The sequence below is a fragment of the Sphaeramia orbicularis genome, unplaced genomic scaffold, assembly GCF_902148855.1.
Source record: "Sphaeramia orbicularis unplaced genomic scaffold, fSphaOr1.1, whole genome shotgun sequence".
Lineage (NCBI taxonomy): Eukaryota > Metazoa > Chordata > Actinopteri > Kurtiformes > Apogonidae > Sphaeramia > Sphaeramia orbicularis.
Genome location: NW_021941654.1, coordinates 16,621 through 35,379, shown reverse-complemented (window position 1 = coordinate 35,379; position 18,759 = coordinate 16,621). Strand labels below are relative to the sequence as shown.

Here is an 18,759-nt window from a genome sequence, read left to right as displayed (position 1 = left end):
CCACTGGTCAGCCACTGGTCAGCCACTGGTCAGCCACTGGTCAGTCAAATACTGGTCCACTCTCCGAACACACACGTTCCCTTCTGTGTATTTATACCCATACTATGAAGAAACCACACAGTTCTATTAACTGTATACGATGAAAACAAAAGAAAAATGTGTCAAAAACACTTTTTTTTTTACAGTTTCAGCTGCTGTTATTTTCATTTTGTTGCATCTTTTTTAAAATCTTCTTTCTGTTTTGAAGTGTTTTTGCACATCGTGTTTGTCTCATGTCTTCTGCTTTACTTTAATCTTTGTATGTTTTTTACATCATGTTCGTCTTCTTTATCAGTTTTGTGTCATTTTTTTAAAATCTAATTTTAGAACATTTTCAAGAACTGCATCGCTTTTATTTTGATGCATCTTTTGTGTCATTTTTCATTTGTTGTATTTTGTATTGTTTTTATGGTGTTTTTTTCCATCCTGTTTGTCTTGTTTTTCCATGAGTTTGTTTTCATTTTGTTTCTTACATCCTGTTTGTCTCATGTCTTTTACATTACTTTCATCTTTTTGCCATTTTTTTGTATTTCACATTTTTATTTATTTTTTTTATTTAACCTTTATTCACCCATGCAAGCAATTAAGAACAGATTGTTATTTACAAATGCACATCATGTTTATCTTCTCTGTCATCAGTTTTATCTTGTTTTTTGTGTGTTTTTCATGTTATTGAGCGTTTTAGAACATTGTCAACCGCCGCATCATTTCATTTTGTTGCGTCTTTTGCATCCTTTTTCATCTATTTGTGCTTTTTGTCTTGTTTTTATGTTGTTTTTGTTTTCTACATCCTGTTTGTCTTGTTTTTCCATCACTTTCATGCAGTTGCCTCGTCCGTCCAATCAGATCCTCGCCTCCTAAACCTGTGAACTTCTCTGAACAGTGTTTCTAAATGTTTCCTGATCCGATCCACCGCCCGAGGCCTTCCCCCTCATTCTGTTTAAGTGGAGGCTGGCGCTCCGTCAGCTGGAAATGTGCCGCCACCGCCTACGTCACTACATCCAATGGAAAAAACCAGGGTTTTATCAGGAAAACGGTGCGGCGGTCCCAGAACACTGGACCTGGGGCTGTGGAGGCTCTTCAGCTCTGTTGGACGTAAACAAACCTCTTTGTGCTTGTAGTTCTCCTCCCAGGCCTGTTTTTCTGCATCCAGTCGCTCCTGCAGCGCCTTCATCTCCGCCTGGTTACAAAACACAGCCTCAGATGAGTGAAGGATGCTGACATGTGAACAGGAAACACAGACAAAGGAGAAGGAAACACATGACGCTGGAACAGCAGCAGAATGAACGCTGCTCTGAAGAGAACTGCACGGTGAAAAAAAGGAAAGGAAAAACACCTCAAGTATAATTGTCCTTGAATTATTATTCTTCATGTGTAATTTTGATGCTAGTCAGTACATTCTGACTGTATGTTCGACAGTAAAGTATGAACAGCAGTAAAAACTAAAGTTAGTGTACAAACAGCTTCTCTAAACCAAAGTGATCATATTTAGTCTGGCCTTCCTTCTACTCTTAATGTGTCTTTAATCCTTTTGATCACTTTCTGATTTCTGATTCCAGGTTTCATTCAACACATGTCAGATGTTTCTAACAGGTTTTGCTGTTTCTTGCCATGGGGTCAGAGGTCACACTGGCTTGAACCTTGAACCCATTTACTCCTGTTTCTTCTGGGTCTTTTAAGGCTGTGCACAGATGTCCTGTATTTTCTTGTTGCATCTGAAGAAAAGGGACTGAGAAATACATATGCATGTTGACATCAACGCTGCAAAAACAACTAATCTAAAGGACAAACCAAACTTCTGCACAGGACTGTATATATAAAAAAAAGATTAGATGAGGTGAGACTTTACTGATTCCAAAGTGGGGAGACTGACTGGAAAAAGCAACAGACAAACAATATCTAGATAAAAAAATGACAGTAGTAAGTGATAAAACTCTATGCACTACATACATATGTATTACATTACATACATATAGTTTCTTTTTTCTTACATTTTTTTCCTTTTTATTTATTTTTTTTTTTTTACACAAACACACACATATATACATATATGTGTGTGTGTGTGTGTGTGTGTTTCTGATTATTCCATATGAGTGAAGTCAAGGGAAGGTTCACATCTGGTCAAAAAAATGTAATTACAATAATCTACACCAAACTGACATTTCCAGGGTAATTATTTATATTTTCAGGAAAATGTATTTTAAAATGAGAAAAAAATGTTGACAAAAAAAAAAAAAAAAAATTGGAGTATTTTAGTGAGTGTGACTGTTTGTCCAGTGTTTCAGTTTAGTTCTGTCATTCTGGGTTCATTTTATAAACTCTAGAAATAAACTACATTTATTCCAAATACACTGATATTTGACTATTATATTATTTATGTCATATTCTAAACACACAGTGTTTAAAATTAATAAATACATATGTCTATGCAAAATACATGTGAATATAATATTAATATTATTGGTATGTTGTAAATATTGTAAATAAATGTATATGATATAGATAATTTAAATAAAACTGTTTAATTTGATATTTCCTGTTGCTGTCCATCTGTGACGCTGACATTTGTCTAAACTCTTTATTTAGGTTTGATCATATATTTTTTTCCTTTATAATCAGTTACTGGGTGGTAAAATAGAGGGTTTAAGGTTTACACTGAATACATCTGAGGAGGAAAATGTCAGAGGAACTTCACTGTGGACAGCTGTGGAATTCTGGAAAAAAATATAGACGTAATTGTTTGTCCATGTGTGAGGCAGTAGTTTAAGATATTTTTCATTTTTAAATATTTAAACTAAATGTTGCCCTTTGAGTCTGTTTCAGATGGCATTTAGACCTTTACAGTTCTGTGGAATATTTGTCTGAAACTTGTCTGGTTCAACAGTTATCAGTCAAACAGTAGTGGGCGGTCCATCTGTGGCCCTTGACCCCGCCCACATTTATAACAGCGTGAACCCCTCTTCATTTCTGTGTTTTACAGCTGGACATGGTCCTGGGTCATGGGCCCACAGATGGACCGGTCCTGGTCCTGGTCCTGTTTGTCACCTGGTGTCTCTCCTCCTGCTCGTCTCGGTTCTGGTCCAGTTCTCGTCTCAGGGCTCGTTCGGCCAAACAGCTGTTCTCCTCCAGCTGCCGTCGTACGTCCTCCAGCTCGGCCCGCTGCCTGCGACGCAACACAAGACTGAAGACCACCGCCGCCGTGGGGACACCGGAGAACAGGTGGACGCGGCGGACATACGGGACCACGAGTGGACCCGGATCTGGGCCGGGTGGACTCACCTCTCAGCCATCTGGGCCAGCCGGTCTTTCTCGTCGGCCACTTCTTTGTAGAGTCTCCTCCTCTGCTGCTGCAGAGATAACTCCTCCTCCTGAAGCTGCTTCTCATACCTGAAGCACAGACAGACACAGCTGAGGACCACTGGACCGGCTCTCATTTCACACCCCACATGGGACCGATAAAGACCTGGATCCACAGCACGACAGCTGCAAACAGAAGCTCCACACTCTACGGTTTACAGCAGCGGTTTCCAACCTTTTTTACTCCTGACCCCATTTTAACATCACAAATTTCTGGTGACCCCACACATTCAAAACAGAGACTTTTTTTTGCTTAAATTAATTTGTTTTTGATCATGTAATAGTTTGCTATACTATGTTGTAAATAAACTATTACATGATCCAAAACAAATGAATTGCTACACTATGTTGTAAATAAGGCGACACGCTGGTGCAGTGGTTAGCACTGGTGCCTCAGACAGAAGGTCCTGGTTCCATTCCAACACCAGTCCATGGGGGTGGGACCTTTAGTCCATGGGGGTGGGGCCTTTCTGTGTGGAGTCTGCATGTTCTCCCTGTGTCTGCGTGGGTTCTCTCTGGTCCTCTGGCTCCTCCCACCATCCAAACACATGCTCTGATAGGTTAACTGGTTAATCTAAATTGCCCATAGGTGTGAATGTGACAGTGTTTGTTGTCTCTGTATGTTCAGCCCTGCGAATGAACTGGAGACTTGTCCAGGGTGAACCCCGCCTTCGCCCCTGTGTAGCTGGGATAGGCTCCAAGAGACCCCCGTGACCCTAGTGAGGATAAAGCGGGTTCAGAGAATGAATGAATGAATGAATGAACGTTGTAAATAAACATTAATTTCAGAAGACATTTAGTCTGTATAATGTCTATTATTGTGGACAGAGGCAGTAAATCCAGGTTTAGATTAAAGGTCAGGATCTGTCCAGTCAGTCCAGCTGGGATTTCCAAGGAGGACAATGAAACTGAACAAACAAGAACTGAAACTGAATGATGACAGAGCTGCAGCATCTGAAACTGACCACAGTGAACATTAGACCCAGAAACAGAACACAGAGCTGCAGGTTCACACACAGTTTGTCTGTTTTTTATGTCTCAACTCACCATATATTTTTTATTAGTATGTTTTTTTGTGCTTTTTTTTTTTTTTTTATCAATTACTAGAAATTTCAGGCAACCCCCATTTGAATCCCAGGCGACCTCACGTGGGGTCCCGACCCAAGGCTGAAAAACACTGGTTTATGGCGTCTGTAAATACTGGATACAACAGTTCATGTTAAGTTGTATGTTTCTTTTTGTGGATTTGAAAACTGAAAATTTAAAAAATGGCTCTTTAGTTTGCACAGGTTGCCGACCCCTGGTGTAAAAAACATACTTCAGAGGTGAAAACCTGAAAATCTGCTGATGTTAAATCTAAGTGTCCTCCAGTTAAAAGTGAATAAACATGTCATCAGGGAAGCGGTATGGAAGTGTTTGGACCTGGCTACATGCAAACTCATATTTGAATGTTCCTCTGCAGACACATGCAGGAGCTTTAATGAAATGAGGACGCAGCGTGAAGAGCAGCTCCGGTCTTTGTGGTTTTTTCCCATGATACCTCTGTCTGGCGGCGTCTCGCTCCCTCTGACACTGCTCGTCCTTGTCCTTCTCCAGCTGCTGCCGGAGCTCCTCGCTCTGCCGGACGAACCTCTGCGCCGCCCGCTCGTCGGCCTGCAGCAGCTCGGCCTCGTGCAGCGTCCGCAGCCTCTTCAGCTCCTGTTTGTGTTTGGAGATCAGCTTCTGGATCTCCGGCTCCAGACCTGGAGGAACGGCAGGAGGACGGAACGACGGACAACGAGCTCAGACAACAGGACTCAAACCGGGTCATATATATATATATATATATGTATATATATATATATATATATATTTATATATATATATATATATATATATATTTATATATGTATGTAATGTATAATCATATTACAATAACCTGTAATCAGTGGTTGCCAACCTTTTTTGTCTCCTGACTCCATTTTAACATCACAAATTTCTAACGACCCCACACATTCAAAATGGAGACTTTTTTTTTTTTGTTGCTAAAATCAATTTGTTTTTGATCCTGTAATAGTTTTCTATCCTCTGTTTCAAATAAACATTAGTTTTAGACACATTTAGTCTGTATAATGTCTATTATTGTGGACAGAGGCAGTAAATGCAGGTGTAGATTAAAGGTCAGGATCTGTCCAGTCAGTCCAGCTGGGATTTACAAGGAGGACAATTAATACTGAACAAACAAGAACTGAAACTAGGAATGATGACAGAGCTGCAGCATCTGAAACTGACCACAGAGAACATTAGACACAAACAGAAGCACAGTGCTGCAGTTTCACAACCCCAGTTTGTCTGGTCTGTTATGGATTGGGATTATCTCTGTCAACTCAGCACAGATTTTTATGAGTGAGTTTTTATTTTGATCAATTACTAGAAATTTCAGGCGACCCCATTTGAAGTCCAGGCGACCCCATGGTTGAAAAACACTGCTGTAAATAATGACAGCTCCAAACTTTTCTCTACGTTTAAGAGCGAAAAAAAAGAAAAAAAGAAAAATTGTATGATGAAAATGTTTACATGTTCAAATGATCCTTTTTTAACTTTTCTGACATTAACACAAAGAGAAAAAATGTGCAGCTGTCATTCCCTCCACCAAGGAGGTTATGTTTTTGTTTTTCAGGATAACTCAAAAAATTATGGACGGATTTGGATGAAAATTTTAGTAAATGTTGATACTGGCACAAGGAACAAATGATTAAATGTTGGTGGTGATGGGGGGGGGGGGCACTGACCTGCCTTGGTGGAGGTCTGTGCTCTCTGAGTGCTTTTCTAGTCTACTTCTGTTCTTATGTTACTGCTCTGACCCACTTCAGATCAGACTGGTCTGAATGTGGAACCTGAACTAAATGATCGTTAATATCTTCAGTGTAATTTATTCCATATTTTCATCTCATGGGTCAGTTTGGACTCTTTGGCGGCTGATTTTGGTCCACAGGCCGTATGTTTGACGCCCCCGCACTGAAGACAGAATGACTTTTGCTCATTATTTAGCGTTTATCGGCGGTTGAGGTGCAGTAGGTGCCACCTGGTGGACCGGAGTGGCTACCATCTCCTCTGCTCTGTTGAAGTCCGACTCTAGTGGTTAATCTGGGTTGGGTCCCGCATCTGACCTGGTTTCAAACCGGTCTGAAAACCTGACACCGGCCCCGCCCTGGTCTACTTAGTCACGGCTGACTTGGTGTCAGATCCTGTTTCTGTTGTTTGCTCTGATCGGATGTCTGCTGAACCGGGCTGAACTGGGCTGAACTGGGCTGAGGTCCAGGCTGAGGTCCAGGCTGAACCGGGCTGAACCGGGCTGAGGTCCAGGCCTCCGTACCTTTCACTGTGATCTCCTTGATCTTCTTGGTTTTCTCGTCGATCCACTTCTCGCGGCGGACCTTCTCGGTGGCGCTCATCAGCTCCTTCAGCTTCTTGATCTCCTGCGCAGACACACAGCGGAAGGACGACAGTCAAACAGCCTGTACCAGTGTTTTCACAGCCAACACACACTAATGCCTCGTCCAAGTGGGTTTGTTTTATGACCAGACACTTCTGGACTTTAACCCTTTGCAGACGGTCGTGGTCTCCGGCGCCACATTTCTGAATCCAGTCACTGAACAGTAACTCCTCAACTGTTGGTTCCAGGTCTGTCCCAACTCATTTTAGTTCAGTTCCATATTTAGTCCAATTAGATCTGCAGTGGGCCAGACCAGTAAAATAATGACTTAATAACCTATAAATAATGATAAATCCAAGTTTTTCTTCTTGTTTTAGTACAAAAAACCCCAATTAAATAATGAAAATATTTACATTTTACAAAACAGATGTGAATAACCTGAAAAAACTGAAATTTCATTTGAAAAATTAGTGCAATTTGAACCCTCTCCTGCCTGGACTTCTTATTTCTACATGTGCATTCACACACAGTGTTCCATAAACATTTGGGAACAGACAGATATACAGACATATTGTTCAAATGTTGGAGTTTGAACTAAAATTTGAACAGTTTCTCCAATATTCCATCTGTTATTCTGAACACAACTGCAGATCCCAGTGGATCCATAAATGCACCAAACATTTGGGAACAGGCAGAATAGTGTTCAAAGTGCACGTGTTCATCTGTGTTTTTATGTATGGGTTTATTTGCGTTTTATTGTGAAAGAACAGTTTTATAAACGTAAACATTTTCACAGTATAATGTGATTTTTCCCCATAATTTTTCACAGTAAATGTGTGTTTGTCATTCTTTCTGGTTTATTGTGTTGTTCTTTTGACTGGAGATCACATGTGTCGTATGTGGAACCTGAACCAAAAGGATCTGGACCACCTGGACTGTTCAGGTCATTTATGCACTTTCATCCTGCAGGGCCACAATGGGAACCTTTTGGGAGGGGGCAGATTTGGCCCCCGGGCCGCATGTTGACACCTGTGGATTATTCTATTGACAAAATCCAAATGTCATCTTTTATCTGAGATTGGGTTCTTTCTACTGGTCTACAACACATTAAGGTAGAAGCCTTCATTGGCTGAGGGGGAGGGGTGATAGTGGGCGGGGTATAGAGCAGCAGAGTGCAGTCGGTGAGAGAGACATGGTAGATTTTAATTACTTTAAGCAGTATTTTAGCGAGGTTTTCGCTGTGAATTCTTGTAAATAATTGTATATACATAGTGACAGTGCTGTTTTGCAGAGTTCTACTAGTGTGAACTGATGTGTTTGGTTGAGTTTCAGCTTTTTTTCTAAGTTTTTACCTGCATTTTTCTGGTTTGTATAGTTCATTAATTGTTGTATTTTAGCCAAAAATATATAGTTATATTTATATACATATATGTAAATCTATATGCGAGCTATCCAAGGCATAAAAAGATGCAGTGTGGGTAAAAGAAGCAGATGAGAGTGTTTTTTAAGTGAAAAGAGGGGGCTCCATCTAGTTATTGATATAATCTCATTCAGTTTCATTACGCACATTTACAGTTGTTTTTCATAATAAAACTTTTTTTTTGTTTTTTTGCTGTGACATACTGTTTTTTTTTGGTTTTGTTTTTGCAGTTCATCCAGCTGTTATACAGACGAATACAGAAGCCTGTCACAAATAATTGCAACCATTTTGACATAAAGATAATTGTGAGCCCGAGCTAACGACCCAGTGAACAAACAGAACCAAATCCATGACACTGTTGACCACTTGTATCTGTAAATATACATTTACTCCAGTACATATTCTGCTCCTTCCTATCTTTCCAGTACTTTCTACTGCACCGCAACAAAGGCTATTATGTCAAACCAGAAAAAACTAATATACATCATGAACTGAACATGGGTTTTACTGGTGAATCAGTGATACAGAAGATGATGGTGGAGCCTCTGAATGTCCAAATGGGTCATATCTGTGGGTCATGAACAGCTGAGGAACTTCATTTTACCTGAATTATCAACAGTGTATTGATAAAATAATGGTTCCAAAGCTGGTTAGCTGTTTAGGTCAGAAGATGCTTTTGGTCAGTGGTGCTGTTCAGCTCTTTAAGGGTTCAAATTCAGCCAAATCCACTTTTTGAAAAGTTGCTGTTGGTCCAAGACGCACTAGATAATTAAACTGTGACTATTACTCGTGACCAAAGATGTCTCTTTCTCCCTTATATTTCAGGTAACACCCTGTTTTTAAGCATCTATTACATATAATAATGATAATTAATGGCCAGATATTGAAGTTCTATCCTGAAATGGTGATAAAATTGGTAAAAAATACGCATTTTCTGACACTTTCATTCCAAAAACAACATAAATAAATCTAGGCCAGTTCTAATGGGAGTCCTTAAACCACAGGTGTCAAACATGCGTCCTGGGGCCTAAACCGGCCACCAAAAGTTCCAATCTGGCCGGCAGGATGAATTTACAACATGCAGTTAGGGCATCAAACTCAAAAATAATATCACAATAACCTATAAATACTGACAACACCATTTTTTCCTCTGTGATTTAGTGCAAAATATTAAATTATGAAAATGTTTACATTAAGAAAATTATCCTTTATCCTCCTCAGACCCAGCTGTGGGTTTTCTGTCCACATTTATGGACAAGAATTTCACAACTTCATACAAAAAAGAAAAGAAAACACTCCACCACAAAGGACATTCCATTAAAATTTTAAAAACTGCATTTGAAAAAAACAGTTGCATCATGATGTTTCCAATATAAACACTGACTGAATAAAAAACAAAGAAGCTGGTACTGTGCTGACATTTCCTGGTCTGAGGAGGATAACAATAAAATGTGAATAATCTGAACAAATATGAACAACCCTGAATGTCTAAAAGAAAATTCAGCCCAATTTGAACTCTTTTCTGCCTGTTTCTAAATGTTTAGTGTCTTTGTAGATCTGATCTGTAATGCACATGTAGAAATGAAAAGTGGAGGCAGGATATTGATAAACTTGTACTTATATTTCTCCAAAAATGTCTTTTTTTTCAGGTTATTCACATTCGTTTTGTTGGATAGTTTGTAAATGTAAATATTGGCATAACAGAATGTTATTTTTTGCACTAAAACAATTTGGAGTTGTCATTATTTATTGGTTATCATGCTGTTATTTGACTGGTCCGGCCCACTGCAGATTAAACTGGGCTGAATGTGCGCCCCCCCCCCCCCCCCCCCCCCGCCGGAAGAAAATGAGTGTGACAGCCCTGCCTTAAAGGGTTAAATAAACTGATGATGTGTTCATGTGACGTGAGGCTACGACTGAAGATGAATGAAAAGAGCAGACTCACATGCAGACAAACTGTCCGAGAGAAGATGGAGTGATGGAAAAACAAAGAAAAAGGAAAAAGGAACGGTCGAATGAGAGGCGTGATGAAGCCGAGCATGAGTGAGTTAGAGGAAAAATAAAGTTACCTCACACAACGGACCCAGAATTTGCCAAACCTAAAGCCAGAACAACAGAGCAGCAGAGGAAAAGAAGCAGAGAAGAAGGAGAGCAGAGTTAGACGACAGCAGCAGAAGGAGGAAGGCAGTAAAAAACTGATGGAGATCAGAGCAGCAGGAGCAGGAGAGGAGCGGAGGAGGAGGCGCTGGAGTCACCATGTCATGCTGTCCTCCTGCATCTGTGAGATCTTCTGCATGTACTTGTGGTCCACCTGCTTCAGCTCAGACACCACACCTTCACCGCGCTCACTCAGAGCCTTTTTTATCGCTGATCAGCCTGAAGAGGAAAAACAGGAAAAATACATGAAAAAAACCCAAAACTTCACATTACATGACAATGTTCACATCAACAAACTATCCTTTCACAAAAAATAGGATAACCTGAAGAAAACTAGAGTAAATGTACCAATATTCCGCCTGTTACTGATGTTGTTGTATTTTGTACATCCACTGTCATTTGTACGTTTTAATGCATGTGTAAATGATAAACAGCAGCAGAATATTATTAAAAACTGCACCTGTTTTTCTTAATAAATTTCAGTTAAGGTTGTTCAGGTCATTTTTTTTAAAATAGCCTGTAGGCAAGCTTGTTGGGAATAATGCACCATTAACTATGATGACTTTTTTACTGTATTTATTGTCGATTGTTTGGTGATATGTGAGATATGTGCACTCTGTTGCACATCAAACTGCCCTTCGGAGACATTACAGATTTTTTCCAATTCAATTCAGTTTTTTAAAGGATAGTTGTGAATGTAAACATTTTTCATAATGTAATTTTACTTTTTTCACTGTATAAAACAGAAAGAAAAACTTGGAGTTTGTCCTATTTATCAGTATTCTGATAGTATTTTACTGGTCTGACCCAGTTCAGATCACACTGGTCTGAATGTGGAACCTGAACTCCAAATGCTTTGACATTCCAGCCGATGTAAACAAACTATAAAGGTTGGTATTAAAGTCAGCATGTGCTGAAACTCTGCTCAATCTTTCATGTTTTCATCTCAATCATAAATGAAGTTGTGGTGCGTTCAGGTCTTTATGTAAATTTCTGAATTCTTCATCAGTCTGAACAGCAACACACAGACAGATGGACTGTTGCATTCAAATACACTCTGTAAATTCAGGAACCTGACACTAAAACCCGTGTTTGTCAGGTGACTGTCGCTGCTTCCTTTCAGGACGGTCTGGAACAGGGGTCGGTCCAGACCTCTGACGGTTCACACATGTGACCCGGTTTTTCCGGTCATCCAGGTTCTCAGACAATGAAAAGTCAGAGAAGCAGCGACAGAATGTATTCACACAGACCTGGACGATCGTGGATGTATTTAAGTCCATAATGATGATCACTCTAGACCAGGGGGCCCCAACACACGGCCTGTGGGTCAGAACCAGCCCGCCAAAGGGTCCAGTCCAGCCCCCTGGGATGAGTTTTATTAAAAGCAAAACTTACAGTGAAGATATTAACAATAAATGATGTAAAATCATAACAGTTCAGGTTCCACATTCAGAACAATATGATGTGAAGTGGATCAGACCAACAAAACACCATCATAAACCTAGAAATAATGTCCAATCCCCAGGTTTGTCTTTGTGTTGTTGAATAAAAAAGGAAAGTTACATGACATGTGTTTACATTTACAAACTTCCTTTAACGATAAAATGTGAACCTGAACAAATATAAAACAACCTGAAATGTCTGAAGACAAACTAGTGTTATTTTTAACATCCCTTTGTTCATGTGTTTGCTCAATTTCATTACATTTGTTGGCCTTTTCTGTTATTCCTGTTCATTTTTATACGCTTTCCTCTTGTATTTCTTTATTTTGTTCCTAATTGCTGGTTTTTTTGGTTATTTTCTTCTGTTAAGAGTTCCTTTCTCAAAATATCCAAATTACTCAATGTTTCGTGTTATCTGTAGATCCGCTGTGATCTTGTACACTGTGGAAATGATAAACTCAGGCACAAATTGTTCAAATTACACTGATTGTTTTCTGAAGACATGTCAGGTTGTTTTATGTTTTTTACATTTTTTAAAGGACAGTTCTCAGATGTAAACACTGTCATCGTGTAATTTTACGTCTTTCACTCGTAAACATAGACAAAATGTAGCAGTTGACATTATTTATGGTTAGTATTCTATCTGACTGTCCGGCCCACCGCAGATCACACTGGACTGAAGGTTGGAACGGAACTACAATGAGTTTGACCCCCCTGGTCTAGACCGGATCTGTGGGTCTACCCGGTCTAGACCTGCTCTGGTGGTCTTCCTGGTCTGGACCTGCTCTGGTGGTCTACCCGGTCTAGACCTGCTCTGGTGGTCTACCTGCTCTGGACCTGCTCTGGTGGTCTACCCGGTCTAGATCTGCTCTGGGGCTGCTCTGGTGGTCTACCTGGTCTATGAAGGCCAGGTGTCTCTGGATGGTGGCCTCGTACTGCTCCTTCTGCAGCTGGAAGCTCCTGCTCAGCTCCTTCTCGGTGTCCTTCACATGTCTGGTGGTCAGCTCCCTCTGCTGGGCCTGAGGGGCGTTACAGGACACTGGTCAGCCACCGCACACTCAAACAGGTTTTACTGTCAGTCCACCAGAAGCACAGGACAGACGGAGAACTGACATACTGTTTGTCTTTGAAAAAAAGAGCTAAAATTAGAATATGAATAAACTATAATAGCACAGAAGTGTATGTGTAAGTGTGTGTACAATCGCAGTGGTAGTGTCATGGCTAACAGTTCGAATGTGTGCAGGTGAATAATGGATGAAAACAGCAGCAGGTCCAACAGTGACATCATCTGCACAGACCGACTCCGACCGGCACAGATGGACTGAAGGGTGGTGTTCGGTACCAGCGCCGTCTGCAGCATGTGGACGGTGCGTTTCTTCTCCTCCAGCTCCAGTTTGGTCCTCATCATGGAGCCGCTGAGTTCGGCCGCCGTGGCCGACGCCTGCTCCGCGCCCACCAGCTCCTCCTCCGATAAAACCGCCTGGAAACCGCAGACGACACAGCGGGTCAAACCTGGACGCCGCGTCAGGGTTAGGAGCGCTACAGTCGACGGAACATAAACCCAGAAGTATCCACCACAAAACTGAAATGAAATCAGGTCGAACAGGAACGTGAACCCTGTGGTACCGGCCCACACAGGTCCCTTTAAAACCCTGAGGAGCAGATCACACACAACTCCACAGTCATGTCTAAAGGTTTGGCACAGAGGTTGGTTTTAACTTGGTTTTTTTTTCTTTTTACACTTTGTTGTATTTCACCAATTTGATAAACAAAAATATCAAATAGTCAGTAACTGTCTTATTTTCAACTTTTTAAATGTCATAGGTGTAATGTAAACAAGCCATATTTCTGGATGCAAAAAAAAAGCACAAAAAACTTTTTTTCTTTTCAGTATTCTACATAAAAATTTGATTTTTTTTTCATCCTGGCATATGTCAAAGATTAACACCAACACTGGTTAATATACATTATTATTTTTTGTGCTAGGTCAAATGTTAAATGCTAAAATGTGTGTGTGTGTGTGTGTGTGTGTGTGTGTGTAGAAGGGTGTCTGTGTAGGAATTTCACATTGTTGCTGCTTTTAGTGGATGGGTCAGAATTCTAAAAATCATACAACAATGAACAACTTTTGAATTCTGACATAAAACACATTATGAAAAATAATCTGACCTTTAATTTCATGAAGTGTAAAGTGTGCATAATATGCTCACCTGGATAAAGGAAAGTGAACTGAACATTATGTTCCAACTGCATTCTCATGTTTTTAATGTGTTTTTAGTTTAATGCGTAAACACTACTGAGAAATGTGACCACAATCTTTGTGGGATATTTTTACTGATTTAACTTTTTCTAGTTGAAGTAATAAAAGTCTCTGTGTTTTAAAACTTAAGTCCGTTATCTATGTCACTTCGATTCCCTGACGACGCTGATTATGGATACGTGAAGTGCATCACTCACTGAAGCTTAAAGGTGTGGGAGACGTTTGTGAGCAGTTTGCTTTTAGTTCTACTTTTATGATACTGTGAGTAAAAGTTTGGATCATAGAAGCTGAAAAACATGAAAATAGGATTTACAGAACAGTCTGCTAAAGGTGCAGGAGACAGTGTTTCCGCAGATCTGTCCATCCTCAGTCTCAGTCATCTGTTCGTCTGTCGTTCCTCAGCTGAAGCTCTTGCATTACAGTCAACAGTTTCTTAGTTCCATCCACCACAAACGTGTGTTTACATGCAGAGCCAGGAGGTCACTCAGGCATCTGAGGAATTTTGTCGCGACGTGCATTGTGGGAAACGGAGGCTTGCGCAGCCGCCTGACAGCAGCAGCTGCTAAAGACACGACACGGAAACGCTGCCACTGTCAGGCGGCTCATGAACGTCTCCTGCACCTTCAACAGACTGTTCTGGAAATCCTGTTTTCCTGTTTTTCAGCTTCTATGATCCAAACTTTTACTCACAATATCATAAAAGTTGAACTAAAACCACCGGCTAAAACTGTCCCTATAGATAAAACTCAGACTAAATTATCTTCTCGTTGATACTTCGGAGCCCAGCGTTGACCTCTGACCTCTCTGTGCGACCCCGAGGTGACGGAGCGCGGCCTCTCCTGTTCAGATTTCTCCATCTCGTCCAGGAAGCTCATGATGCTCTGCAGCTTGGCCTCGGACAGCAGAGCGCCCCCGTCTGGCAGGGCGGGGTGCAGGCTCATCTGCCCGTGGCGTTCCAGGTTGTCGGCGGTCAGCGAGGTGGCGTCTCCGTCCTGGAAGTCCACATAGGTGACGTCACTCAGACGGGGTTCATCTGGGTTTAGGAGGAGCAGGTGCGTGTGATGCGGACTGACCTGGTCGATCCAGGCGTACTTGTCTTTGCGGTAGGACTTTGGCTCCGACAGTCGCTCTGGCTCCTCCTCCAGCAGCTTCAGCGTGTCCAGCAGCTCGTTCAGGGTGGTTTTGGACTGAGCCCTGCTGGACAGAGCCCCCTGGCGCTGGTCCTCCACGCTCACCGACCTCTGCAGGATCTCCTGGACCACCACATTAAAAACCAAATTAGGTCAAAACCATGTATGTGGGATACATTTGTCCAGAGGTCAAAAACATAAACAGGTACTTGTTCAGCATATTACTGCTGCAGGAAAAAAGGCAAGAACCAAACGATGGATGACACAAGAAGAACCGACAACAAAGAACTGCACAGACAGAACCATGGGAACCTACAGGACGGAAAGAAGAACCTTTACTGTAGATCTGAAGGTGGATGTTTGTGTGCAACACTGGAGGGATGGATGAGATGAATGCATGAACATGGACCCAAAATCCTCTGAAGGAAATATGTGTGTGTTTTTATTTATCTTTATTACCTCCGCCAAGGAGGTTATGTTTTTGCCAGGGTTTGTTTGTTTGTTTGTCTGTCCGTTAGTGTGCAACATAACTCAAAAAGTTATGGACAGATTTGGATGAAATTTTCAGGGTTTGTTGGTAATGGGATAAGGAAGAAATGATTAAATTTTGGTGGTGATCGGGGGTGGGGGGGCCCACGGGGGGGGCCACTGATCAGCCTTGGCGGAGGTCTGCGCTCTCCGAGTGCTTCTAGTTTCTTCACTGATTCTTTCCTTTCAGATCCTGTCTGCCAGAACCAGGATGAGCTGCTGTCAATGTTTTTGTTTGTTTTTTTTACATCCACTCTCTGGATGGGTATAGTTCATGTATTTGTTTGTTTTTTCAATGTCTGAAAAAAATCTGAGTTCTTTCAATAAAAAGAGAATTATAAAAAAAAAAAAAAAAAAATTAGGTGATTTTTATTTCAGACCCACAAACTGGTTTTGAACACAGTGCATATTTTAACAGTGCTTTAACTGGTCTAACGTTAGACATTCCTCTGTTGTGTTTACGCCTCTGCAGCTCAAACCTCAGACTCATAGACGTCCTCCTGGGTGTTCACCTGGGAGCACTCAGACCCTCTGTGGTGGGACGAAGCAGGAGAAACGGCTCTGAAGGACACTTCACTGAAGTCTGAGACCACGTTCAGGTTGGAGTCTGAAACACACAAACCAGTGACAGTTCATTTGGAAAAATGTCCCATATGTTCTGCTCCGACCGGACAGTAACACACACACACACACACACACACACAGTTATAAAATATTTACAGCTGAAAAAAAGAAAAAATGACAGAAATCTGACTGGACCCATGAAAACAATATTTTAACCCGTCCACATTTTACCATGAGGTGGCTGTTCTGCCGTAGCCTATTTGGGATTAGTTTTCTATGTAACTTTGTATTTCCATGACAATAATTCAACGTCTGGTGCATTTAGGAAATTATACATTATTTTTGCTTAGATTCTATTACTTGTTTATGTATATTATTGTTCAGAACTGCACCGTCTTGTTGTCTTGTTTTGTTTCTGCAGTTTTCCTTCTGGTAAACAGGGTAGGCATAAATCAGCTGTTGCTTCAGCCTACACCTTTTCACCCATGTTTAACAGAAATCCAAACTGTATGTTTGTATATGCCATGTTTTGATCAATGGATGAATAAACTACTTACTCATACAACTACAAGAAAGAAAACATCCAAGATTTGTTCCATTTTTTTAATGATAAACACCATTTCAAAACACATTTACATTGTGTAACAGAGAAAAAGCACAACTATCATGTAAAGAGGCTCATTTACAAACTACAGGTACAGGGTTACACCCACCTGTGTGTGTGTGTGTGTGTGTGTGTGTGTGTGTGTATATGTGTGTGTGTGTGTAGGTGTGTGTGTGTTTTCTGTTTAGTGTGTGTGTGTGTGTGTGTGTGTGTTCTGTTTAGTTTAGTGTGTGTGTGTGTGTGTGTGTGTGTGTGTATGTGTGTGTGTGTTTTCTGTTTAGTGTGTGTGTGTGTGTGTGTGTGTTTTCTGTTTAGTGTGTGTGTGTGTGTGTGTGTGTGTGTGTGTTCTCTGTCCTGTCGGTGTGCTGTGCCCTTGTGTGTGTTTGTTTGCAGGTTGCTGATTGGTGGATTGTGATTGGCGGCCCCTTTAAAACTGGCCCTGGAGCCTCCATCCCTGCTCTGTGTTTGTGTGTGTGCCCGTCAGTCTGTGTGTGATAATTGGATTGTACATCTGTGGTTGTAAATAGTTTTGTTAAACTGAACCTTTTTCTGGTAGGGGAGGTGGGCTCTTTTGTTTCTCAACGTTTTCTCCAGTTTTTGGTTAGGTAGTTCGGTAAGTTTTCTGTATTTTATTTCTTGCATTTATTTTGGAGTAGGTAATTTAGTTTAAACTTTACAGAAGATATTTTGTGTGTTGTTTTAGCCGCTCCCTCCCCTAACCCTTCCTTAGTTGTTAAGAAAAAAATACTAATAATAAACATTGTAAACTTGAGTTTTTGACTGACATGTGTGTTTGGGAGCTGGGAGGGGACAAAACTGAGCACATTATGTTGGCCCTGGTGAACCCCTAGGCCAGTGTGTTAACCCACCTGTGTTCTTGGCTTTGCTGGGGCTGGGGGACAGGGGGCTGTTGTTCCTGGCTGGTGCTGGACTCTTGTTGGTGGGACAGGTCTTGGGCGCCCTCTTGCGTCCGCTGTGTCTGAGCGTTTCTGCTTCCGTCTCCGGTTCACGGTGCGTCTCTGCGGAGCGCTGGCTTCGCTTCTGCTGCAGCTCCTGAAACACGACCACACAGGACACATGAATGAAGACCACGGGCCAGGACTGACGGACGCCGGGTCGGCGGACGGTTCATCCACAAACACAAAGGCGGCGCTCAGGTCTCCACAGTCTGTCCCATCTGTCCGTCTGTCAGGTGTGTTTACCTGAGTGGACGTGATGTGAAACTGCCGGACTTTGTCTTTTCGGACCATGTCTCCGTCCTGCTGAACCACACAGAGCCCGTCTTCTACCTGCTCCTCCTGAGTCATGAACAAAAACAAGGACTGAGCACATTTATGTACGATACATTTACATACGATACATTTATATATGATACATTTATATACGATGCATTTATATACAATACATTCATATACGATGCATTTATATACAATACATTTATATACAATACATTTATATACGATGCATTTATATACGATCCATTTATATATGATACATTTATACGATGCATTTATATACAATACATTTATATACGATGCATTTATATACAATACATTTATATACGATGCATTTATATACGATCCATTTATATATGATATACGATCAGACGTCTTTAAGCCTTTTCAGACCATGTGTGTCAGCTGACAGGTTTAACATTTGACCTAACTCCTGAACCATTTACACTACTGACAAAATCCAACCCTCATCTTTAACCTCAGTTTGGGTTCTTTCTTTTGGTCTGGAAACACATTAGGGTAGAGGTCTGCAATGGCTGAAGGAGAAGGGTGGAAGTGGGCGGAGCTGAGAGCAGCAGAGTGCACTCAGTGAGAGAGAGATGGAAGAT

The 18,759-nt window shown here is 41.2% G+C and overlaps 1 protein-coding gene across 1 annotated transcript in view; it reads right to left on the bottom strand.

Annotated features, from left to right (window-relative positions):
* Positions 1–18,759, bottom strand: part of LOC115416720 (centrosomal protein of 131 kDa-like) — a gene marked incomplete at its 5' end in the record, with an annotated part of 44,569 nt that overhangs the window by 13,628 nt on the left and 12,182 nt on the right. The window contains 14 exon segments of the mRNA XM_030130565.1: positions 1,145–1,219; positions 3,085–3,202; positions 3,319–3,426; positions 4,937–5,138; positions 6,752–6,854; positions 10,301–10,330; positions 10,487–10,542; positions 12,657–12,849; positions 13,173–13,310; positions 14,891–15,082; positions 15,164–15,343; positions 16,261–16,355; positions 17,786–17,969; positions 18,119–18,214. Of these exon segments, the coding sequence (XP_029986425.1) occupies positions 1,145–1,219; positions 3,085–3,202; positions 3,319–3,426; positions 4,937–5,138; positions 6,752–6,854; positions 10,301–10,330; positions 10,487–10,542; positions 12,657–12,849; positions 13,173–13,310; positions 14,891–15,082; positions 15,164–15,343; positions 16,261–16,355; positions 17,786–17,969; positions 18,119–18,214 (1,770 nt within the window).